The 26,063-nt window shown below is 42.9% G+C and overlaps 2 protein-coding genes across 2 annotated transcripts; both read left to right on the plus strand.

Moving 5' to 3' along the window:
* The first annotated feature begins 3,646 nt into the window (after nt 1-3,646).
* Nucleotides 3,647-10,948, plus strand: coil (coilin p80). Its single transcript, XM_061090077.1, has 7 exons — nt 3,647-3,940; nt 4,974-5,985; nt 7,715-7,804; nt 9,747-9,794; nt 9,895-9,964; nt 10,168-10,256; nt 10,534-10,948. Exons 1-7 carry the CDS (start codon nt 3,690-3,692, stop codon nt 10,579-10,581), a joined length of 1,608 nt encoding a protein of 535 aa, XP_060946060.1. The 5' UTR covers nt 3,647-3,689; the 3' UTR covers nt 10,582-10,948.
* A 1,518-nt stretch (nt 10,949-12,466) lies between these two features.
* Nucleotides 12,467-25,831, plus strand: rab11fip4a (RAB11 family interacting protein 4 (class II) a). The gene is made up of 15 exons (XM_061090678.1): nt 12,467-12,619; nt 16,767-16,854; nt 18,082-18,170; nt 20,282-20,445; nt 20,550-20,711; nt 21,256-21,390; nt 21,995-22,030; nt 22,204-22,312; nt 23,118-23,221; nt 23,417-23,557; nt 24,085-24,166; nt 24,382-24,519; nt 24,596-24,742; nt 25,481-25,624; nt 25,715-25,831. Exons 1-15 carry the CDS (start codon nt 12,467-12,469, stop codon nt 25,829-25,831), a joined length of 1,809 nt encoding a protein of 602 aa, XP_060946661.1.
* The last annotated feature ends 232 nt before the right edge of the window (nt 25,832-26,063 follow it).

The following is a 26,063-nucleotide window of genomic DNA, read 5'->3' on the forward strand; positions in this document are numbered from 1 at the left end:
CTCCTCAGGAAGTAAAGCCGGCTCAGGCCCTTCTTGTAGACGGCCTGTGTGTTGGTGGACCAGTCCAGTTTATTGTCCAGAGTGACACCCAGGTACTTGTATGCAGACACCACCTCCACATCCGTCACACCGATGCAGACAGGAGAGGGCAGGGGCTTGTTCCTCCTGAAGTCCACCACCATCTCCCTCGTCTTCGCCACGTTGAGCTGCATGCAGTTCTCCCCACACCACTTCACAAAGCGGTCAACCAGGTCCCTGTACTCAGCCTCCCCCCCGCCCTCAACACACCCCACAATGGCCGTGTCATCAGAGAACTTCTGTAGATGACACGACTCAGTGCAGTGCTGAAAGTCAGCAGTGTATGTGGTGAAGAGGAAGGGGGACAGTACAGTTCCCTGGGGGGCCCCGATGTTGCTGATCAGACGACCAGACACACAGTTCTGTAATCTCACAAACTGCGGTCTGCCCGTCAGATAGTCAGCGACCCAAGTGATGAGGGGAGCACTCACCTGCGTGCCCTCCAGTTTGGCCTTCAGCAGTCTGGGCTGGATGGTGTTGAAGGCGCTGGAGAAGTCGAAGAACATGATCCGGACTGAGGTGTTGGGTCTGTCCAGGGAGGAATAAGCCTTCTGCAGCAGGTAGATGATAGCATCATCAACCCCAACATGGGGCTGATATGCAAACTGCAGGGGGTCTTGTGATGGGAACACCAGCGGCCTGAGGTGTGCCAGGACCAGTCTCTCCATGACCTTCATGATGTGAGAGGTCAGTGCCACCGGCCTGTAGTCCTCCAGTGCAGCAGGACGTCCTTTTTTGGGCACTGGGACCAGGCAGGATGTTTTCCAGAGCACTGGCACTCTCTGAAGTTGTAGGCTCAGGTTGAAGAGGTGCTGGAGAACTCCACAGAGCTGGCTGGAGCATCCCTTCAGCACACGAGGGCTGATGCGGTCAGGTCCTGCAGCTTTCCTCTGTTTGAGCCTGTCCAGCTCTCTCCTCACCTGGCTGGCTGTGAAGTGGAGTCCAGACTCGGGGGTGGGGGGCTGTGGGTGATGTGAGGATGTCCTGGGGGTGGGAGGTGTGGGAAGGTCTGTGGTGAAGGCCAGCGGGGGGATGGGGGGAGGTGGTGACGGGGGGTAGGGGGTGATGGGGGGAGGTGGGGGGTTGTTGTTCGGAGAAGTAGAGGAGGCAGTGAAGGGTCCGCTGGGGGTGGGGGGGTTGGAGTTGAACCTGTTGAAGAATGTGTTCAGCTCGTTCGCACGTCCCTCATCCCCCGCTGCTCCCCCCCCTCTCCTCTGGAAGCCGGTGATCTCCTTCATCCCACTCCAGACGTCCCTGGTGTTATTGTCTTCCAGTTTGTGCTCCAGTTTTCTCCTGAAGTTGTCCTTGCTCTCCCTGATGCTGCGTTTGAGCTCCCTTTGTACACGTTTGAGCTCTGCACTGTCCCGTGATCTAAAGGCCCTCTTCTTCTCGTTGAGAAGGGCCTTCAGGTCGCTGGTTACCCACGGCTTGTTATTTGGGTAACAGCGAACCTCTTTAGTGGGAATGGTGTTGTCAATGCAGAACCCAATGTACTCAGAGACACAGTCAGTCATGCCATCAATGTCCTCACCATGTGGCTCATACAGAGCAGCCCAGTCTGTGGCCTCCAGGGCTCCACGCAGTGTTTCCATGGCCTCAGGAGACCATTTCCTCACAGTCCTCACTGTGACTGGGTGCTGCTGAACCACAGGCTTGTAAGATGGTGAGAGCAGGACAAGGTTGTGGTCTGACCTGCCCAGTGGTGGCAGGGCAGTGCAGCTGTATGCATCCTTCACATTTGCATACAGCAGGTCCAAAGTCTTATTATCACGTGTTGCACATTTCACAAACTGGAAGAAGGTAGGGAGTGTGGATGAGAGGGAGGCATGGTTGAAGTCACCTGTGATGAAGATGAAGGCCCCGGGGTGTTGTGTCTGTAATCCCGCAGTCACAGTGTGGATGACGTCACACGCTGCTTCCGCGTTCCCGGATGGAGGAATGTAAACAGTGATGGCGAAAACACTGGTAAACTCCCTCGGCAGATAATACGGACGAAGTCCGACGGCGACGAGCTCGATGTCCGGGCTGCAGACACGCTGTTTAACCGTGACGTGCCCGGGGTGACACCACCGGTTGTTTACGAGCACGGCGAGGCCCCCTCCTTTCTTCTTGCCGCTCGCGGTGGTGTCTCTGTCGGCTCGGACCGTCTGGAAGCCGGGGATGGTGACGTTGGAGTCCGGTATCTGTTCGTGCAGCCACGTTTCCGTGAGACACACAACACTGGACTCCCTGTACTCCCGCTGCGTCCTGATGAGCGCTTCCAGCTCGTCCACCTTATTCGCCAGGGATCTCACGTTACCAGTGATGACTGCAGGGATGAAGGGCTTAAACTTTCTCTTCTCCATCCTCAGTTTAAGTCCCGCTCTGCAGCCTCGCCATCTCCTCTTTAACTCCTCCGGGATGGTGGGTCTCTCTCCGGCCAAGAGGGCTGTGTGCCTCAGGGCCATCAGCTGGTCGCGGGTGTAAACAAACTACAATGGGGGAGTTTGCTTTCTTTCAGCAGCAAAAAGGACAGGCAAAAAATAGACATCAGTAATGGTAATAAATAAGTAAACATGCAATATGAATGCAAGAAAATATACCAATATAAATAGAACATAAATAATACACATTGTAAACAGAATATATACAGGGTGAGGAGAACATATACCCTGAAAAAGGATTTTTATATTAGCCGTTATATTGCATTTTATTAAGCATTATCATTATTATTGATTACATTTTGTTATGATCTTGATGATTATATTTTACATTAACAGAAATAATTCTAATAATAATGATAACAGTAAATCCTTTGCTGATACTTTTTGAGTTTGAAGAAACTGTGTGAAAGTGGCCTAGGGGAATCTGTCACTGCCAGATATATAACACAGAGAGACAAAAACTAAAGAAGGAACTAAGGAGATGTGGGGTGGAAGAGATAAACCTGAAGAATATGTTCAGTATTGGAGAAGGAAAATATGAAGTATTGTTTGAGTTTTTTTAAAGAAACTGGTTTAATGATGATGTTTTAAGTTTAAGTTATGGTTGTTTGTTAATGTATTTTTGCAGAACCAACACTGTGACCCACACTCCAGCATAGTAGAAGAGTGTGGTGTTACTGCCTTCAGGTGTGTGTGTGTGTGTGTGTGTGTGTGTGTGTGTGTGTGTGTGTGTGTGTGTGTGTGTGTGTGTGTGTGTGTGAGCGTATGTGTGTGTGTGTGTGTGTGTGTGTGTGTGTGTGTGTGTGTGTGCTAAATATGGAGGACCATACATGACTTAAGTATAAATAAATAAATAAAATATATTTAAGGCATTTATTTAGACAGTTTTGTTGTTATTAACGTATTTATTTATTTCTGTATTAATTTCTGTATTTCCTTTTTTATTAATTTATTAATTTATTTCTGTATTTATTTATACATTTATTTATTTATTTATTTATACTTAAGTCATGTATGGTCTTCCATAGCTAAAAGGTTGGGGAGGAGAATTGAAACGGGGGCGGATAAATCCTTCAAGGGTCAACGCTCTTGTTTTGAAAAACCTCCCCGGAAAAGCAGTCCTTTCTGTTTCCGTCGGAGCACCGGTGTGGCGTGTGTTCGGTGTGTTCGGTGTGTTCGGTGCCCGTCATGGACGCCAACAGCAGCAGTTTCATCCGCGTGCGCCTGCTGTTCGACTACCCCCCCCCTGCCGTGGTGCACTGCCGGATGTGCTGGCTGCTCGTGGACCTGAAGGCGTGTCGCGTGGTGGCGGACCTGGAGAGCGTCATCAGGGAGAAGTTCGAGCTGAGCTCCGGAAGCATCCTGAGCCTTTTCGTGGACGACTGCTACCTGCCTCACACCGAGCACATCCTGGTGGTGCGGGACAACGACAGCGTCAGGTGCGTGCGTGTTTGCATGTGCACGGAGGGAAGCCTTGTTAACGGGCCTCTGCAGAGATGCAACTCCAACAGTGATCAGAACTTCAGAATCAAACAGCAGGCAATGAAGAGAACACAAGTATCATGGAATAAACCAGAAAGAATATTTAAAAAGTTTCCAGTGTGTTGGATTCAGGTGAAAGGGATTTATTGGCAGAAACGGAATGTAAAGTATTCCTAGTGATGCTTTCACTAGTGTGTGTCATCTAAATTGTAAGAATTGTTGTTTTCTTTACCCTACAATGGGCCATTTATATTTAAATACATATATTAAAACCTGGAGTGTGTCCTCTCAGAGGCCACCATGTTTTTTGCAGTAGCCCAAACTGGACAAACTAAAGACCTTTTGAGTTTTTATGACAATCAAAGGCTCCCACATGTTCTCTTTCATGTTTGGAAGGGGAGGGTGAGGTGAAGGGGATTCAGCTGCAACATTCACCTTCAACACTAGATAACTATAAATAATACACTATGGACCTTTAAACACTTTGATGGTGTATGGGAATTTGCTACTTACACACACTCTCATACCTTTTTTGAATGGTGTATGACCTGATTTGTGCTTCACAGATGGTCGACCTGTTCGGTCTGAAGGCCTCTGCAGGAAAGCTTTAGATTCTCGCCCATCTGGAATAATACGGGAACGCTTCTATTTCACTTTAAGCTTTTTGGTTTGACCAAGTATGCACATGAATATTCTCTATATGTTGTAATAAACTCATATATTCAAGTAAAGACAACTGAGGCTCATCAAGCTAATTCTGTAAATCACCAAATAGAAATTCAGACATCTTCATCAGACCTGGGGGCTCAAGTATTTCAATTAAGTTACAGAGTTTAACAGCATTCTTCTTCTTCATTAGTTTAAGTGGTTTTGTGACCCAGTTCCTTGTTAAATATTTGGAAGTTTGAAAACGTAATTGGAAATGTAAAAGATTTTCCTCAGGGCAAAATCTTTGCTTTGCCTTTTCAAACTGTGTTTCTTCTTTTCCAGGGTGAAGGTTGACTCTCTGCCCCAGGTGAACGGGCACAGCAGCTCTCCAAATACATCTAGTAAAAAGTGTAAAAAGAGACAGAGACCCAAAGAGGACGATGGGCCCGAAGGAACTGAAGTGAGTGTGGACTTGAAGGAAAAAAAGAGGAAAAAACGCAGCGAGGAGAGTCTGGAGGCGGACGCTAAACAAGCTTCAGGTGACAAGAGGAGTAAGAAGTCACATGAAAAGCACGCAGAGAAAAAGAAGTCGAAGAAGAAGGACAAGGAAAAGAGCCCCGTTGCCCCCCCCAAACCAGCTCCAGCTACCAAACAAACATCAGCTAGTGTTGAGCAGCCAGTTAAAAGAGCCAAGAAGGCCCCAGAAGCAGAAGGAAAAATACAAAGCAAGAAGCCCACCGTCTCATCTTCAGATTCCAGTAGCAGCAGTAGTGAGGAAGATGAAGCTCCCAAAAGACCACCTGCTCAAAAACCAGCCCCCAAAACACCCTCGTCCACCTCTGCTAGTTCCAAGGCACCTCCAGTCGTTAAACCCACCCCCAAAAAATCGCAACGTGCCCCGTCATCGTCTTCAGAAACGGATTCCTCCTCTGATGAGGGCCCCAGCGTTAAGAAAGTCCCAGCAAAAACCAAAACTTTAACCTCTTCATCTCCAAAAAGCAGAATAAACGACACTTCAAAATCTCAGCCGGCTTCTTCCACACTGCAGTCCACAAACTGTGCAGCCGCGGCCCGGCCTCCTGTCAGCAAAGTCGCGGAGTCTAGTGGCTCCGACGGAGAAGAAGAGATCCAGCTGGTTATCCGGAAACCGATGCTGCCTCCAGGGTTCGGTGTGGGGGGTCCGCGGTCCCCTTGGAGAGGCTCCACCCGCGTGAAAGGCGGTCGTGGGGATCATGGAGACAGGGGACGGGATAGAGGCAGAGGTCAGGCTGGCAGCTTCGAGTTCAGCTATGATCGATCCAGGGAGCCAAGCTACCAGACTGATTCACTGAGCAACAAGTCAGTGGTCATCCAGGTTTGTCTGCTTGTGTACACACCCACCTATACATCTATTAGGGGTGGGAATTGGTAAAAATGTGACGATTCAATAGTATTGCGATATTTAGGCCACGATTCAATAGTATTGCGATATATTGCGATACTGCAAGTATTGCGATTCGATCCTGCGATATATACTGGGATTCATGTCCCCTATATTATTCAAAGGCATTACAAAAAATGAGGAAAATAAGACTGCCCAACTCACTTCAAATGTCACATTTAATTCTGTGAACAACATTGTCTTCTACACATTAACTGAATTGCAAAAACTTTGTCCTTGAACATTCAGGACACAGGACCTTTGTAATTATTTTCTGAATAGGAGACCTCTCACATGAACGCTGAGCTCCCAGCACATAACTTACAATTATTTAAATACAATACAGTAACATCAAGCAGACATAATAGAGTAAAATAAACCTGAGAATAATCATATAAATAAGAGTAACTTAGAGCTTCAATCAAATTGAGAAAAATAAACAAATGTGTACTACTAGAGTCCAGTCCAGTTGGCTGCAAGGTCATGACCCAAAATGTTAAATTAATTTGGAAATATTGGCATTTTTGTTCAGAAAAAGGAGTTGTTCAACATGCTCAGATGTTAAAGTGCTCCTCTGGGCCGTTAGTATATCTCCTGCAGTGGAGAAAATTCTTTCCGCAGACACACTAGTGCCAGGAATGCTCAGGTATCTTTTAAACTCTGAAACTCTCCTCGTCACGCTTTGCCGGCTGTTGCATATATAATTGTAAAAAAAGAAAAATTGCAATACTTTGTTTTACAGTATCGATATAATTGCGGGCGCAAAATATCGCAATACTGAACAGAATCGATTTTCCCCCCACCACTAAGATCTATAGCCCTGTTCTGACCACAGGAACTTCCCCCTGGAACTGGGAATCTTTGCAGGAGCTCCTTGTGTTTCCACAGCAGGGACCACGGTCTTAGGAAATCATTTTACCCCAAAAACGTCCCTGCAGGGGGCGTAGTCATATGAAAGCACTGAAACTCTTAGGGTGGAGTCTTTTTTTTTAAGGGTTTTTTGAATATGTTTTGTTCAATAGTGCTTGTCTCGTATCCAGTGTGATCCTACAAAAGATGATTTGCAAGGCAGTAAACAACGAGCAACATGGTGGAAATCTCCATGTTTATTGTGGTGGTAATATTGTGGACTGAAGTAGAACAGCTCAGTACGTCTCCCATGGCCTATAGATTACTATGGAAACACAGGAAGAGGAAAGATCTGTAGGAATCTTTTATGCTACAGACACATTATTAAGTTTTTGTTTTTAGAAAACATCAACCTCGCTACGGAAACACTTCCCCGGAGATGGAAATGTTGTCGTCCACTTTTTTTAGATTGAAAACTTTTACTATAACTCCAGGTACAACGTTTCAACTGGTGACAAAATGTAAGCTTTACAGGTTGTACCTAATTATAGTTGCTAAGCGATGATTGGACAAGCACTCTTCAGGGGAGGGTTTTGTCAAACATTTAGTTCCATTAATGAAATCTCATATAATGTGATATAATGTGACAGAGGGAATACATAAGTCTTCCCTCTGTCACATTATTTTATCATTGGCAGAACAATTACAAACAACCAATGTTCCACATGCCATTGTATTGCCTGTCCATTCTGAAATACTGTGGAAGGGATCCGGATCAATAACCTGTTGGTCTCCTGCGTGTGTCTGTTTGCAGAATGGAGTGGAGACCGGCCCCAAACAGGACTACAGCTCTCTGCCGCTGCTGGCCGCCCCCCCTCAGGTGGGGCAGAAGATCGCCTTCAAGGTAAGGCTGCTTTCATCTCAGAGACGCGTCACCTGGGGACGTAGAGCTTCAGTTATAGTAACAATCAATAACTCCAACAAGTGTACATTTTGATTTGAATAAAGACAAAGCAGAGTTGAGAGGGTTTCTTGGATTAAGAGTAAACCAAAGCTGGTTCATGAACACAGACACTGAAACGGGATCAGAAAGCAGCTGTTATAATAAAAATAATATCATACATTGTTCTCCTCCTGTGTCCTAGCACACTTTGTCTGTTTGTCTTTGATCTTCCAGAGAAACTGATCTCACTTAATTCTGCTGCTTAGGACAGTGAGCAAATTCTAACGTACGACAGTAACTGACAGAAAGCATCAGACACTGTACACTAGCAAAGAACATATCACTGACTCCAGGTGCTCTGCACACAGCACAACAGTGAGCATCAGCAGAGGGTCTCAGCCATGAAAGTGATAGTCAGGGCATAATATGGTCTAAGACAGGGGTGTCCAAACTTTTTGTCCCGAGGGCCACATACAGAAAAAAATACCAAGGACTGGGCCACTCGCGCCGCCACGCCCCCCTGCCTTGGAGTGGACTGTTGACAGTCGCGTTGCTCAGGGCGGGGGGCCGGGCGGCGTTCTGAGGGACAGCTAGCAAGTCAGCAAAGCAATTCACTTCCAGACCACTAGGTGGAGTAACGTTTTTTGTCGAAGACAACCTTAGAGACACCTTCTTTGTGTGTGGCAGTCTTTGTCGACCTTTTATTACTTTTCTGGAGGACAAATTTGTCCCTGATCTTTCTACACAGCTTTGTACACTCGTCGACCTGCAAACCGACGTCAGCCGAGATCTCCTTCCAGGAATTGTAGGTGATCTGCGTGTCCTTGTATTTAGTCAGTGAAGGGTCATACAAGTGGTCAAACTTTCAGATCTCTTCTGCCAAGTGCTCTTCTATTTGGTCCATATCCGTTCTTCTAAATCTTCCTTGGTTTCTGCCGGTATTATTGGGCATGAAACCGGAAATATGACTCTGGAAAGGATGTAGTTAGCGGACCGATCACAGCCTTGCGGGCTGCGTGAGGCTTGCGTAGCTTTGTCGTATAGTTACAAAAATTGGTGAATGCATGCAAGCACTAAAGAAGGGGCACGCAAGCACGCAAGGGCTCTTGCGTGCCCCTTCTTGCGTGTCTCTGAAAACACCGAAGCATGCACCGGCCTCTCCCCTGTCGAAGAAGCCTGGCCCCATAAAGCAAAACAAAGTGCTTTAAGTAAGTGCCATTTGAGTGCTACTAAATTTTGAGTATAATTTTTTTTTTTTATAAATTATATTTTTAGACATTGATGCGGGCCAATTAAAAATGGATGGCGGGCCGCAGTTGGCCCGCGGGCCGTAGTTTGGACACCCCTGCTCTAAGAGATGTGATCACAAAAGATGCAAACAGCGCCCAAAACAGAATAAAATTGAATATAGAAAACACACTATACAAAATATAATTTAACTTTACAAAACTTAAACTACAAACCTGGATAATATAAGAAAATATCAAACCAAATATTTAACTTTACACACACAGGCTGAATAGTGGCTCTTACACTCCTGTTTACACTGGCTCCCAGTATGTTTTAGAATTAATGTGAAGATTTTACTGATTACTTTAAGGCTCTTCATCGCTTATCTCCACTTTAAGTACAGCCCTCACCAGCTCATACCTTGATCACCAGGCAGAGACATTCTGTCTGTCCCAGACTCCTGAGTGAAAATTTAAGAGGACAGCACCTTTGCAGTGATGATGATTTATGATGTGGTGGTTATGACTATAAATGCAGGTGGTGAACCATGTCCTGGTGCATCTTTCATCATGACACGGATCACATCATTAAATTTAAAACCGCAGTGTTGATAGACTGAAATGTAAAGACTGTAGCTAATTGTGGGGTTATCCCTGTCTGTGTGTGTTCACAGCTGCTGGAGCTTGGTGAGAACTATGCGCCCGAAATATCAGAATATAAGGTGAGTGCAATCCTATCTGCTGCAATAATCTAATATGACTGATGTCAGAAAGTTGGTAGAAGAGACTTGACCGTTTCAACCATGTTCCTGTGCATTTTAGGAGGGAAAGATTGTGAGCTTCGACCTAACAACCAAACAGATTGAGCTGCAACTCATTCATGCCTCTCAAGGTAAGAGTCATTTCACCACTGACACAATAATTATTTTTTTTTAAATGCCAAATTAAAAAATAATTCATTATGTGAAAGACTGGTTTCACTTCAAACATTTTCTGGGAAAAACATCAATTGAAAAACTCGAAACCTTTCAAAAAGGTACTGGTGCACTTCCTGTTCTAATGCTCTCCTTTCTTCACTTTCTGCATCTCTCTCAGCTCCTGTAGAACCCGGAAAGTTTGACCTGGTCTATCAGAACGCTGATGGCTCGGAGAGTGTAGAGTACGCTGTATCCAGAGGGGCTTGGGTAAGCCTTAGCAGTGTATCTACAATTACAATGACACAGGCTGTTAGCACAAGCAGTCAAAACCAAAGCATTCGTTTGTCTTTGAGCCCAGTTCAAAGCCCTTTTCTCCTGAGTCAGCTCATTCACACATTATCCAAACAGTTGAAAGGTGCAATTGGTTAAAATCGGCTACATATTCAGAAAGATTTAGCTGTTGGCATTCAGGTACTGTTTGCGATGATATGTTTGAATTCTTGTTTAATCAGAGTTTAACCACGTCTTTTCTTCCCCTCCGCAGGTGACAGAGCGCTGGGATTCCCTACTGGAACCAAGGCTGATCATTTAAATCAGACAAGTTTTTACATTCACCTGATCCTGCAGGAAGGAGATGCCTTTTTATCTCATTAACTTTATGTCAAATTCAAATTGTGCTCCTAGGTTAAATCTGGAGTTACTTCTTATCATGGCATATTTTAGCTAAACGATATTATACAGGAAAGGAAGGGAATATGATTGATTATATCCTCTTCCCCCCCTTTTTTTTAACTGTTGCATTTAAATTGTGTTCAAAATTCCGTTATTTGAATACGTAGGTAGAATGACTGATTGTTTCCAGGGATGGGACACACTGGTTTAGATTTTTATACAATGATGTGACGGTGGATATCAGTCTTGTTTAAAGTGTTTTCTAATAAAAATGTTTATAAAAACTACATTAGATTTTTTCCTTGAGGGGTAAATGATTATTTAATCAACAAAATATAAAAAAGCTTAGTTGAAATGGTGGAAATGATAAAGATAATAAAAAAAGTCATAGTAGGTCAAGGGATGCAGAACATTTCAAAAGTCTGGGTTATGAGATTATACCTAGTCATAATTTTGACAAGTTATGTAATATCATTTTTTTCTACATTGTATCAAATTGAATTTTTAAGGTCTTGCTGTATCTTAAATCTGTATTTACTACACGGTAATAGTAAGGTTTTTGCACTTAATGTTAGACATCAACATACTTGTTGTACATACAGTGTTTTATACTAACATGAAGTTATACAGATGACATGTAAAAATTGCAACATTAGAGTGACATTGTTTCATCTAAAAACGTATGTCTAGGTAAGGTGTGGTCTGGATGTGGACCTATAGTGGCCCTTGTGAGAAATGGTGAATATGGTCCTAATAACACAAAAGAAATGAAGGGCACCTATGTTAAAATGGTTCTGCTGTGGCCCAGATCTGGCAAACAGGAGCGTAATGGACTGATGATAACAACACTGCTTGATATACATGTTGCTCTCTGAGGTTTCTATGTTTTTTTCCCCTGTTAATTTGTTTTCTCTTTTTCCTTACTCTTGTTGAGGGTTAAAGGGATAGTTCACCGACATATGAAAATTCACTCATCTACTCACCACTCTGCCGATGGAGGGGTGGGTGTTTTGAGTTCACATAACACTTTTGGAGTTTCAGGGATAAACTCTTGCGGCCAAATCCAACTATTTTGGGCTAAAAACTTGGTGTAAATCATCCTGTTAAGAGTTAATTGTTGGGGCTTATAGACACTGGATTGACACCACAGGAGCAGTATGGAGACTTTTTTCTGATGATGAAGGAGTCACAAGTTACTTCAATAGTATTAGATTCGGCTGCATTACTGTTTACCCCTGATACTCAAAAAGTATTTTGTGGACTCAAACACTTCACCCACCCCTCCATCGCCATAGTGGTGAGTAGATAATGAGGGAAATTTCATTTTTTCATGAACTATCCCTTCAAGGCGATGAGACAAATTGTGATTTGTGAATATGGGCTATTGTAAGAATTGATTATTGATTGATTGATTGATGGCTACAGAGGCGTCATCATGCCTCCATGTGTGTGGGCTGGATGTGGGGTGCTGGACAAATCTGGGCAAAAACAATGTTGCACTGTGGGAAGCAGGAAGTGACGGGTGGTTACCGTGGGAACAGGCCTGCCGTAATATTAATTGGCAGTTGGCCTGTGACGTAAACGCCTCGTCTCCGAATCGTAACTCATCGTTCTTTTCCGTGACTTCTCCCGAGCCAGCGACGCTGCTGACGTCACAGCCACCACAGGCTGAGGTCTCGGCCGCAGCGGTGCGTTCAGGTTCGGTTCGGAGCAGCAGAGCGATGGTGGCCTCCGTCCCTCCGGTTCTCTCGCCGTCCATCTAACGAAGAAACCCGGGTCTCCCGCCGACGAGGGCCCGCTACGCGATGGCAGGCCACGTTTTCCCAGACCAGGAGCAGCTGCTGCAGTTCCTGAGGAGGCTCAAGGAGGTTTTCGACGTGTGTGACGAGGACGCTGACGGCTTCATCCGGGTGGAGCACCTGCTGGACCTCGGTGTTCAGTTCGGACAAGGAGACGAGGTGAGACCGAAGACCACACAAGCTTCTCCACACGTTCTGTTTTCCAACTGGTTTCCATCAGGTTTATCGTGTGCTTTTAAACACACGACCCGTCCTGCGTATTAAATGCACATCTCACCACTGTCACGTTAGCCAGCTGCAGATGTGTCAGGCTGCTGTTCCAGAGAGAACAGAGGATCCGCTGAAACCTGTCAGATCGCCTCCTCCACATCCACCTGACATGTGTCCTCTGTGCTCCATGTTATTCAAACGATGAGCCAGAGGAAGAGCAGCTTTTAACACATCAGGCTCACAATTGCAAGAGATTATTTTTTTCTGAACTGAATCTTGAGAGAAAACACTGGTATTGACATTAAGGCTGGACGCTAGGGCAAAAATTACTTCAATATAATATCACGATAATTATCATCTCAAGTGTAAAGATCTTCTCCAGAGTGAAAGCTGTCACACTTAAATAACACACTCTGAGCTCAATCATGTGCCACACTCCCTCACTGTGTATGCATAATGTATAAGCAATTTATCAATATCTGTATGCATAAAATGTCGTACTTTTGTTATATTGCTATTGAATGAAATTATTTTGCGTTAATTATTGATGTTGTGTTACTGCCCAGCCCTAATTGGCATTAAAACGGCTGTATAGACGACTTAACAGTGTTACGTTAATGCTAAAACACCCTTACTTAAAATGAAGTAGTTTGTTTTGACATTAAACTATTCCAGTAGGATTCCTAATATATCACTGGTTATTTGCATATATTTGCACAAATTAACACTTAACAATACAATATTATAAGGACCATACTGTTTTTTTAAAGTGGTAAATGGCTTTACTTATCCTCGTTGTTGGCCATTGCACAGTGTTTTTCGCACATAGCATAGTCAGTATTAAAAATGTTTATTCTTTGCATCAGTAAAATGAAATAACTCAGGTATTAACCAATTCTTAAAAATAAACCATTTCACTATTGACCTCTCATTAAATATAAGTCATCGTGATATGCTGTACATTTACTGGTATCATCCTCTACCACTGGTGGTTTCACTTCTCCCAGAAACCTCAGCGGACCAGATATTCATGTTCCTGCATTGTTCTGACTAGTGCCTTGCTTTGTCCACTGTGTGATGTTTATTGATTTATGATTTGGAGAGATGCGTTGCAGTTGTAATTGAATAGTTTTGGGAGATGAGCATTCTTGGATCATCAGATTTCAATCAGACTTCACTTTTTTGTCCTTGTGTTCCACTTGTGACTGTCTCCATGCGCCGGTCAAGCAGCAGCCACTGAGACAATCTAGTTATAAAGTAAAGTGAATTTTCCCATTCAGTCTATGCCCAAAGGGCCATAATCAATAGTATGTTTAACATCTGCTGAGAGACTTGAAGTTATCAGGCCAAGACTCTTCTTATCCAATCGGAAGGAGCTTGAGAGGGTCTTCTGGAAGAATGGGATAGACAACGCTGAATCTAGGTGTAGAGAGCTTGTAGAGAGAGATGCATATTGACAGACTAGCTCCAAAGAGAGATCTAAATGTGTATGTGATGTGCTTTTTTGTGGCTAACAGGAGGAGCCACAGCCAGTTTCAGCCTTAGCTTCAGTACCATGGAGAGCGCACTGTCCCAGGTCCAGGTTCAACACCAGTAGTTCCAGGATGTTTATTGTTTGATTGCCTACCACCACACAGGTTGCTATTCTAGCCTATGATATCTTCACATCACACCCTAAAGATTTGAAGCCAAATACTGTTTAGATCAAGTTCTTGCTGAAAAATTCAAGGTCTTAACCAGTGTGTTTGGAATGATTTCTGCAGAGAGGTGTTCACACAGCTTCTCTGCCCAGTTTATTGCTCTGTTCAAGTTCATAGATTGTGGAATGAGAGTATTTTGTAATAGTATGTATTTGCTTATGGAGCATTTAATTGTCAAAGGCCAGATTCTTTGAGTGCGATGTAATTGTAGAGGGTGTGTATATGCTGACATTGTCTCCAGATTTGATCTATTTATCTATTTTTCAGTACGTAATGAAATCCAACCAGCAGAGACTTTGTTAAATACAGACATTGTTAAAATAAACTAACTGCAGTGACTTTTTTGGTTGGTGGAGAAGAAGCAAAAAATAATCTGTTTGAATGTACCTTTACCTGTTGGTTAAGAATCAGCGAATGTTAAGAGCAATGGTGTAGATTATATGATGAAGCTTAACTTTTGTAGTACTTTGGCAAAATAATTGCACTTCACTGGTTTTTAAGACACAAGCTCTCTTTTAAATGCATAAATACTACCACCCGATGCCTCAGTGACATTGTTGTCCCTGTGCTGGAAAAACTCTTTTGTTTGCACCAGGATATTTGATGACGTTTGTTTCGATCTAAGGAGAGACAGAAGTCCACTAAAGTGGAGAAATGGCAAGCAGTGTTACCTCAGGAAGGAATGTACCGATCATTCCACATAAATGATAACTAACCGAGAGAGTGGATTTTCCTTGAAGCTGTCATGGCGGCTGAGCACCAAGAGCACATCGCTAAAAATAACTCAGCTGTGCTAAAAGGAAGGTACTTTTTCATCGTCCTCCTCCCCTCTCCACTGCTCTCCTCCCATCTCTGTGTTCGTTGTCACCATGACGATAAGAGCTTCACAAGGAGTCTGAGTGGATCGGTTGTTGATTAAGTAAGGAAATGATCCACCGAGCTGCTGAAAACTGCCTATGAGATGATGCTCTGCACCAGTCCTGTGTTTACATTTGTTCATCAGATAGTTCTCCTCACCATAGAAACCGATATGAGTGGTTGTGTGATTGGAGAGTTCACTGTAGTGTCAGATTGCAGCATTCAGTATGAAATGAGATTTTTATTCCTGATGTATTTTCTTGCAATCACATTGCTGCTACTCTACTTTACACAAGGACACACACATATTCACTAGAGATGAAATGCAATATTTATCAAAGCACATATAATGCATTTCATACAAATGCTTTGTCTTTCAATATTTGTTTGGTTATTGGGATATCATTGTTTTTGTGCAACTAAAGCATTATGTGGGTATTTTTTCCTTTAGGGACCAATTCATGTTGTGGTCACCTCTTTGACCAAGGCTCTGTACCAGTTACTCAGTCCGGCCAGATGGACAACTATACAAACAGTTACTGAGGTCACTGTGCTCCTGGATTAGGAATAGTTTAATGCCATTGTCCTTATTTATGTCTCACCATCATCTCATCATAGTGGCCCACAGAGAGTTTCCTGGACTTATTAACTTTGTCCTGACTTGACAGTGAATTGTTGGACCTTACATACACGGGGGTGTGCCTCTCAGCCAGCTCACTTTGCCACATCTGAACTATAGTAAAGTTCTAGACTCATTTCAAGGATAATTAAATCCAACAAAATGGACCTGACCACAGTTTGTAATATCACAGCATAGGATGTGAATGCTTATGTAAATGAGAGATTTTCACTTTGTCATAATGTGTTATTCAATGTAGACTGATACAAAATGTAAATTGCATCTATCTACAACACAAAAACAATGCAAAAAGTGAAGGGCTCTGAATAATTACTGAAGCCACTGTATCCCAGAGGTCTTACTTGTCTCCATCACGCAGCATATCTATGATTTTCTTCTGACATGCTGTTTAGTCCATGTTCATGTTGCCAAGACAGTTCCATCTAAAAAGGATAAATGCTACATTTAAAATAAGTAGTACTGGCAGAATAGTATTGATTGATGAGTGTCCTCATACTACTGATACCTGCATTATTGGCCCTGTTCAGGCCTGGTATTAATATCCATTCTGAGAGTTTCAATCACTAGTAGACAAATAAACACATAATTCATTTCCGTTTGCAAATATAAATTATGTTGTTTTTCGCCAGACTGACTATACAGTGCCTGTCTGTGTGAGAGCGTGAGAACAGAGCCAGCAGGGCCTGGAATCAATGCCAATAGATTTACATTTGGAAATCAGTCATCTCTTGGGCCCAGGACACATTTGCCCTCACACTACCAAAATGCATCCCAGACCACTTCCGAATGTGATCCGATCTCCATATTATGTCCATATTATGGAGACATGTGGGGCAGAGTTTTGTGATTTAATGCTATATTAATGAAATGAACTTGACCTGACTTCTATCTCTTGCAGGTTAAGGCATTGACCAGGCACCTGGATCCTAATGCTCATGGGAAAATCAACTTTAAAGACTTTTGCCATGGAGTGTTTGCTATCAAAGGTAAGAAAGCTAAATACTTGATTTAATCTATGTGTGTAATGAGCTGTAGACACACTGGTAAGGGACCTCTGGAACCTTCTGACAGAGGCAGCCGAGCTGTTTGCATCTCTGACCTGTGTTTGTGCTAAGCTAAGTAACTGTTCCTTAATATTCACATTACAGAGGTGACTGTGAATAGTGTCAATGTCCTTGTCTTACAATATATTCCTGAATAATCTTCCTGCAGCATTTTTCTGAAAGTAACATCATCTTTATCGCCTTGAAAAGGACAGAGGGATAAACATGAGTTCAAGCTGATAACACCTCCCTCCTCCAAACCAAAACGACAGTGCTCACTTACGGTGTAATATTCCATATCTGACCTTTTTTGGTTTAATTTATCTTTGTATCTACATAACACAACTGCCTGGCACTGGTGATGAAGAATACACAATTCAATCAATACAGGCTTGATAAAAAACAAACTATTATTAATTATATTCTGCTGACACTGATCATATGTTCTGAATCCCAGTGTGACACCTGTCTCTGAATGCAAAGTGTCTGTGGGCACTGCCTTTAACTCCAAAGTGTAAATGAACTACCCTCTTCACTGGTTAATTTGCAAACCTGCACCAGTCCACACCTACAAAGCTCCAAACCGGACCTGATTCCTTAACCTTAATTATCTCAAAGGCATTTGTAGACCCGTGACCCGCCCCATCACGCTGATTAAACACACACGCTGAGTTCTTGGAAAAGTGTCTGTCTGGGCTCCTGCAGCTGCTGGTGTGTTTCCACACTGACAACGTGCTGAGCTAGCTCGCGCTTACCACAAGCTATTTGTGTATTTATATCATCCATTTTGATTCAGTAGCCAGTTCTGTGTCAGTAGTGACAGTAATCTGAGGGGTAGTGAAGGATCAAAGTGGTGTCGTAGGCAGCTGACGCTAGATGCTAGAAATACTGCAGCAATTTTTTTTTTTTCACTGCACACATTATTTTTACCCATCACGCAACTTTCTTGAGGTTAATCTACCCTCTGCTATTGTTCCTGGCTGGCTTACTTTCTCAGACCCACTCTAAATCAGTGAGATCATTTTATTCCAATACACCATTAAACACTCCACAACAAGTCTAACTGACAGTTTGAGTGAGAGGAAGGAGTTTCACCAAGCATCTACTGATGTTATTTAATCTGAACTCACTGTCACTCCACTGACATAGCTTTCTCTCTCTCTCTTCCAGGTTGTGAGGAGATTCTGAAGATGGCTCTGGGTCCCCGGAGTGCGACCTCCAACCAGCAATCTGTTACCGACAATGGTTACGTTTACCAGGTAAAGTCCGTTGTCTGTGAATTTTTGAGTCTAAGTTTGGAAACACAGAAACTGCACTGGTTGGCGGAGGCATAAAATCGCAGTGCGGTAATTCTAATTATATTTGCCTCCATATGAGCCTCCATTTATTGAAACTCTGTTTTAGTCAATATGTGTGGATTCCACCATGCACAGCCTCATAAGTGACAACAGTATATATTTAAATGTGCAAAATATCACATGTTACTGTGTGTATGTAGCAGTACAGGATTGCTTATGTCTGCTAGAGATTAGCTTAACTGATCTGTTGCTTAGCAACAAGAGAGTGCGAGAGAGGAAAGCTATTCTCTATTTGGCCATGGTGCTGGGCTGCTTGGTATGTACTGGTGTGTGGGGGAACCCTTTTAGATGGTGTGCTGAGGTATATGAGGGGACGGCTGCGACTCTGAGCTTCATTAGCTGACCAACGATGGATGATGATCTAAGAGAATCAGTGGTAGTGGTCCTTGTTGGGACGAGATACCATAGAATGAACGAGCTCTCAGCACAGAGCATGTGTCAGATCTAACTGGCACGCCCATCCAGCACAAACCAGCACCATGCCAGTGGGCTGCACCCAGTGAGCCAGACGGAGGTGTGGCTTTGTCCCAGCTAAAGCTTCAGTGTGTTTTGGAATATAAATGACTGAGCTGTGCTGAGAGATGCTTCTGTTCAAGATTTTAACACGCGGTGCCTTCAAGCTTCAGGAAGACGGTTGGTTCATCTCAGTACTACCTTTGTGGTTAAAGATGCCAGGTGGTTAATAGGAGGACACACTGGCTCTGGACTGGACAGGGGACATGTGGCTCACACACATTTTTGGTAAGGTGTGCATGGATGTGCACATGTGTGTTTGTAAGAGGGAGACTTGTTGTGTACCTTGCCATGGCCCCTCAGTTGGGTGTAGCCAGACAGTGACATGCATAATTTAATAACAGACTGATCTGGGGCATGCTACATCCCACACTGTATGAGATAAATCAATTCCAGAGATCATCCAGGCCAAATACTACACGGGCCACAAAGCTGTATTAATTCTGTTTAAAACATACTTAATGATACCACATCAAATGAAATACTTCTGTGAGGAAAAAATGAAGAGAAAAAAGATATTCAATTGCTGATTCAAGTTAAAACCAGGTTTAATTTGTGTTAAACAGAACAAAATCCCTATTACTGTGTTCTCAGAAGCTGTGGTTATGAGCTGTAGGTTATGCCAGGCTGCTGTGTTCTGTTGAACTAATCTTGATGTCACTACAGGTAGTTTTCTTCTGAAACTGCTGCAAATCTTGTTTTACGGAGGTTAAGTTTAGAGAAGGTCTATACTTACAATTTATGCAATGACATTTAAAATGTGTCACATCTCTCTGCTCCTTTTTGACTCAAGAGTTAATAATAAAACAGTTGAACCTGTGCTTGTTTTGTCAGAACAGTTAGGTTTAAATACTTAAATCTGACCATCTGGATGGAGACTGTGGGTATGAGTTATTGGCTGCATATTACAAGTGGTTACATATTTCATATGTCTTTTTAATATCCCTTTTTTTACAGGAAACAACAACAAACTGCAATCGGAATTGATTTCCATGTTCCCACATCGTTTTACTCTGACAGTGGCATGTGCCTGTGACATTGACTTGGCCACTGTAGGGATCATTTCACTTCACTCAAGCTTTTGTGATATTGGTTTATTACATCTCCGCAAGTTCCACTCACAGCAAACAAATCATCAGAGTCCACAAGCACCCCCCCACACACACACACACACCACACACACATAAGCAGGTGTTACATGAATACTTAGTTTACTATTATTACTTATTACTTGTTCGATTTTATGTAGTAAAATGATGCTATCAACCTTGAGTACCCTGAGATATCTTTGGTTTCTCTGCCATTCGGGCTGTAGTTTTGCAAAAGTTATAACGGACCCCATGCAACTTAATTTGAATCACAAAGTGGTCTTTGTGTTTGAACTGAATAATATGCACACAATACAAATATTCAAACTCCTGTCCCTTTTGTTACTGAGCGCAATAACTGACACACAAGTGTTTAATATTCACACACATGTGTTTCTTGTGTTTGTGTAGAACGGTGAGACCAGGCTGCCCAATCCAATCATCATGTGCACCCGCTCCTTCCCTGAATGCAGTGTGTACAGGGAGGGTTGTGGTCCTGATGGGGAGTGTGACATGGACAGCAGCACTGAAAACGCCAACACCTCTGACTCTTTGCACCCAACAAGAAAAGACAGGTCAGTCACACATCAGGGGAATGAGCCCAGATTAGGACCCGTTAGTTGGTTGTTCCTAGACTTTGTCAATCCTCATTGTCGTTATATTTCCCATGCCACCCAAGCCAACTCGCTGGCTCAGCGTCTGCGTCCGTCATCTCTGGTGAGGAGCAGTTTGAGGACTACGGTGAGGGGGAGGATGTGGATTTCATTCCCAGCAGCCCTTGCCCTGAAGAAGACAACCGAACAAATGGCTTCTCAGACCTGGGATCCTCGCTTCCCTCGAGGTCCGTGGTCTGGCTTTGTGCTCATTCTAAATCACATACTCACTGTTTGATTTTGACTTCTTAAAGCAATGTTTTTTATTTAACACTTTTCCCACAATGCAATGGATAAATTAAGCAGAAAAGCTGCTTACAGCTACAAAACATTACTTAATTAATCAAACAATCAAATTATATCTGTGGAGCTTTTTATCACAGATCACAATTTTCATACTTAACCAGGTGTGACATCTTCTGCCCTTAACCCTCGACAAGAGAGAGGAAAAACTACAAAAACAAAACCTCAGAGAGAGTCACTTGTGAGGAATACAACAATATTTACAACTGACACAGATGAAGGGAGCAGAATGACAAAAGCAATGATAGAGGTTTGTCCAAGGCAGACCTGAGACAGCTTCAACTATAAGCTTGATCAAAAATGAAGGTTTTAAACCCACTGTTAAATGTAGAGAGGATTTCTGCCTCCCAAACTGAAACTGGGAGATGATTCCTCAGGAATCGTTATAGGAATTGTTTCAAAGAGTTGTTATATTCTTTGTATTTGCAGTGCGGGGCAGACGCCCCAGAAGATGCGGCAACTATATAACAGTGAGCTGCTGGACATCTACTGTTCTCAGTGCTGCAAGAAGGTGAATCTACTCAATGACCTGGAGGCTCGACTTCGAAACCTCAAGGCCAACAGGTAAAACACACACAAACACTTTTATACATTCTCAGCATTAGATGTTGCATCCATATTAAAGGGAGCCTTATATGTTGCTATAGCAACCGTATCCCAGTCTGGTGGAGTGACTGGTTGTAAGTTCTTCTCTACGTAGCCATTTTCAGACATGAAATCTAGAGAAAATCTGCACAAATGGGTCAGAACTTTGTTTTTTGTACATTATCCAGAGTATTTGCTTGGGGGCTGAAAGGAGAAACTCTGAAGAAGTTCCAGAGTCTCTTGTTGGGACATTTTTGTTAACACATATTATCTGGAGTTCAGTGCATGTCTGAAAGCAGCTTGTGAGAGATTTATAAAGGGCAGGAACAAATAGCAGGTTTTTGGTTCAAGAATACGCAAAGCAGATCATAAGAGTTTGTGACATTGATAATGGCATCAGAGACTAAAGGCTCTAAGCACAGCCAGCAGCAGACAGCAACAGTGTCAGCACTAAGGCAGAGGTAGTGTTTGGAGTAGGTGAATCTGTATAAAGAAGTGTAAGTAGGAACAGAAGGTGGAATGTTAAAAGCACATACTGCAAAGCTGTGTGTGTGTGTGTGACTGAGTTTCTCTCTTGTTTCAGCCCTAACAGAAAGATAACCAGCACAGCATTTGGACGGTGAGTGACCTGACCTTCCCACTAATGAGCATTAAAATAAAACTGCTACAGTGACTACGATGATTAGAGCTGTGATGGAGGAGCAGCTTCTGAAACACATCCTCAGCTTGTTCAGGGGGTGATAATGTGCTAACGGTGCTTTTAGTTTCCACTGTGTCCTCTCCTCTCTGCAGTCAGCTGTTCCAGGCCAACCACAGTGTGTTTGGGTCGAGTCAGGGCAGCAGCACCGAGGATCTGTTCACCGACAGCATCGACTCCTGTGATCTCGACATCACAGAGAAAGTACAAAACCATTTTCCGTTACTACACATTACATGATATTGATCATCACCATCATGCAGTTTCTGTACAGTATATTAATTAAAGAAGAGTTTTTCATTTCTTGCTCAGAGTTAAATACAACTCTATGTATAAGGTGAATATGAAGCTAAAGTCAGATGATTCTTCTTAATGATCCTAAATATGTTTGTTATGATGTAAAGAAGCAAAAAAATAAAAAAAAACATTTAAAAGGATCTATTGGCAGAAATGTAATATATAATAATCCCAGTGATGTTTTCACCAGTGTGTTTCATCTAAAAATGGACAAATTGTTGTTTTCTTTATCCTAGAATGGGCCTTTTTTATTTAAATACTTTATAATTACATCAGGAGCGGGTCCTCTCTACGGAGGCTGCCATGTTTTTTACCGTAGCCCAGACTGGACAAACTAAACATCTTTTGAGTTTTTATGACAACTGAAGGCTCCCACAGGTTCTCTTTCAAGTTTGGAAGGGGAGGGTGAGGTGAGGGGTATTCAGCTGCAACATGCAACCTCATCACTACATGTCAGTAGATTCTAAACACTGAACCTTTAATGGTCCTGATATAAAATTATGGACTTTTCTTCTTAACTTGAGGGGAAATGCTGACATGCTACATATAAGCTAGTGGAATTAATGCAAGAGACTTTAAACGAACTGAGCCTCAACCTTCTCACCCTCAGTTTACCCTCCTAGGGAATTTTTATGATACAAATTGTATAACACAAACCTTGCTCTTTTCTAGCTGCAGCCTCATGAGTTAAATACTTGATTGTTTCCCTCAGGTCAGTTATTTGGAGAAGAAGGTGACAGAGTTGGAAAGTGACAGTCTGGCAAACGGTGACCTCAAATCGAAACTTAAACATGAAAACACACAACTAGTCCACAGGTAGGAAAACACACACACACACACACACATCTCAGGTGCTTTTTTCTGTTTTGGACTATTTGCTTTGCATGTCTAGATAACCATCTAGGAATAATACACCTCCATCTGACCCAATCTGAAGCACTGTGTTAAACATAGCGTATGTTGTGTGTAATTCGTTTTTTTCCGCACTGTGTGCCTGTGTTTTCTGTCCAGGGTCCATGAGCTGGAGGAGCAGGTGAAGGATGCTGAGACGAGGGCAGACCAGTGTCTGGAGGAGGAGAGCAAGAGGCACCGGGAGGCTTACACCAAGATGGAGCGAGACAGAAACTTCGAGATGGACCTGCTCTGTAATAGGTAACCCCATCAAGAAATACACCATCCATCCCAAAGACAAAACGCATCATTAACTTGTTGTTTCTTCCCATATTCCACATCTTTAACATTTTCAAGATGACACCTACCTTGTTAAGTCGGCGACAAAATAACACATGTGAAATGAATGTCCCTCACACGACAGTAAATACCAACGCACCAAAATTAAGACCTTCCAAAAGAGGGGGTCTCGGTCTGCCTTAACCTGAGTCATGGTTGAGTTTATTTGCTGTGTGAAAACACTTCTTTGGATCGTTTAGACTTTCTGATCGATTAAAGGAAGTTGAGACAGAATTTAAAAATAGAAGAAGAAACAGAAGTGGAGGACATACTGGTCTCTCCAGGAACGGAGTTGGGGAGGCTGGCAGGATTGTTGCTGTCTTCACCTCTGACCATATAATGTTTGAAAGACAGGGACGTTCATTTAGCACATTCAAACTAGTGTGGAGTACTGTGCCTGAAGTTTGTGATGCTGGTTATAATACCATAGTGACATGTGTGCTACACAGGTTACAGCAATTAGAAGAGGAAAATGGAGAGATGAAGTTAAATGTGTGTCGACTCAAGTCTCAGACTGAGAAACTGGACCAGGTAAGTGTGGCTCACTCAAAGGATAATTCTAGTGTATTACTTATTCCTTGTTCTTTGTATTTTTGGCCATCAAGTAATGATACTATTTTAATCGAGTGTAAGTTAGTTGCTGAGATTTGGAAATTATGGAGATGTAACTGCAAAAAGGAGAAAACACAGATAGTTGACCCGACCATAACAAAGCAGATTTGCCCAACATGTTTGTTTCTTTCCAGGACAAGCAGAGAATGACAGACAAGCTGGAGGACACTAATCTGAGGCTGAAAGATGAGATGGACCTCTACAGGAAGATACTGGATAAGCTCTGGCAAAACCGCCATGCATTTCAGAAGGAGAAAGAGTCTATGCAAGAGGCAAGTCAATCTAGTTAACAAAGAAGTATGTGAACAATGTTTAGCACTTGGATTTGATCTCATCTACTTCTTGCAGCTGATTGATGATCTGCGCCGGGAGCTGGAGTATCTGCAGCTGTTTAAGCTGGAAATGGAGCATCCTGGGCAAGGCAAGGGGTTATCCGAGTTCAACGCCAAGACCAGGGAGAGTGAAATGGAACATGAAGTCAAGAGACTGAAACAGGTTCACACACACTCCAACTTCTGTTCTTTCAAGGCTTTCACTTCTTTTCATTTAATACCTTGTGCATTGTGTGTTTGGGTTTTTTTTTCTTTTACAAAACTGCATGTGAACATTTTCATCGAACCAAACTCCCGATTATAACTTTTAGAGATGTCTGGTCAGAGTAGGTGAGGGGGGATACAAGTGATGAAATGGTACATTTTTACCAGTGTTAAGCCAAGGTCTCTCCGTCTGCAGAGGATGATGAAAACATAATAGATGTTTTAAAGGACCACTGATGGTCAGTTTGATTGTGACAGGGAAAGCAAGCAGGCCAAAGGGCTCTGCACTCAGATTTACAATACAGAAACGGCAAAGTTTTTATTCATCAGGAAACTGGAGAGCGACACATTGGCCGCCACAGTCTAGGTACTTGATGGTATACATTGTAATGATGTGTAGAACACGTCCGCAGGGTATGCCTCATCCCTTAAAAATATTTTTTACAAACCATGGTATCATATCATATCATATCATCACTATTTGTCATTAATAATTTAGGTAATTTTAGATGGAGACATTTTATATAGCACAAATTTACTTTTGGTTAATGTGATAATGTTTCTCTCACATATTCTCTTACTTTCAAATGAGACTATCTTATTAAGAACCTTTTGATACTGTACTGCACTTTCTGTGTTAGAGACACCACACATCCAGAATCTTCTCTGAGGATTTGTTCTGTATTTGCTCCCATAGGAGAACTACAAGCTGCGGGATCAGAATGATGACCTGAACGCTCAGATTCTCAGTCTGAGTTTGTATGAGGCTAAAAACCTGTTTTCCTGTCAAAGCAAGGCCCAGTGCTTGGCAGCCGAGATCGACAACGCGTCCAGAGATGAGGTTAGTCTTCCGCTATTGGATAGATGAAAGGTTGTTTTGTTTTTTACGTGAATACCCTTCAAATGTGTTTGTCTTTTCTGTCTCTTTCAGCTGGTAGATGCTTTGAAGGAGCAGGAGGAGATCAACCTGCGTCTGAGGCAGTACATGGACAGAATCATTCTGGCCATTCTCGACCATAACCCCTCTATTCTGGAGATCAAGAATTAAATCTCTCTCTCTCTCACACACACACACACACATACACACACATCAAACACATGTGTTGCTGAAGTTGAGTTAAGCTTCCATTACCTGACCATTAGCCTGATTATTATTATATGCTGATAATTAGCTGCATCAGCTGAGTCAGCACAGCACAGAATAAGGATGCAGTTGAAGGGCTGGGAAGAGTGGAAGTGGAAGAGGTGTGAGGAGGGAGTGGTCTACTTTCAGAAATGAC

The sequence above is a fragment of the Limanda limanda genome, chromosome 17 (genome assembly GCF_963576545.1).
Source record: "Limanda limanda chromosome 17, fLimLim1.1, whole genome shotgun sequence".
Taxonomy (NCBI): domain Eukaryota; kingdom Metazoa; phylum Chordata; class Actinopteri; order Pleuronectiformes; family Pleuronectidae; genus Limanda; species Limanda limanda.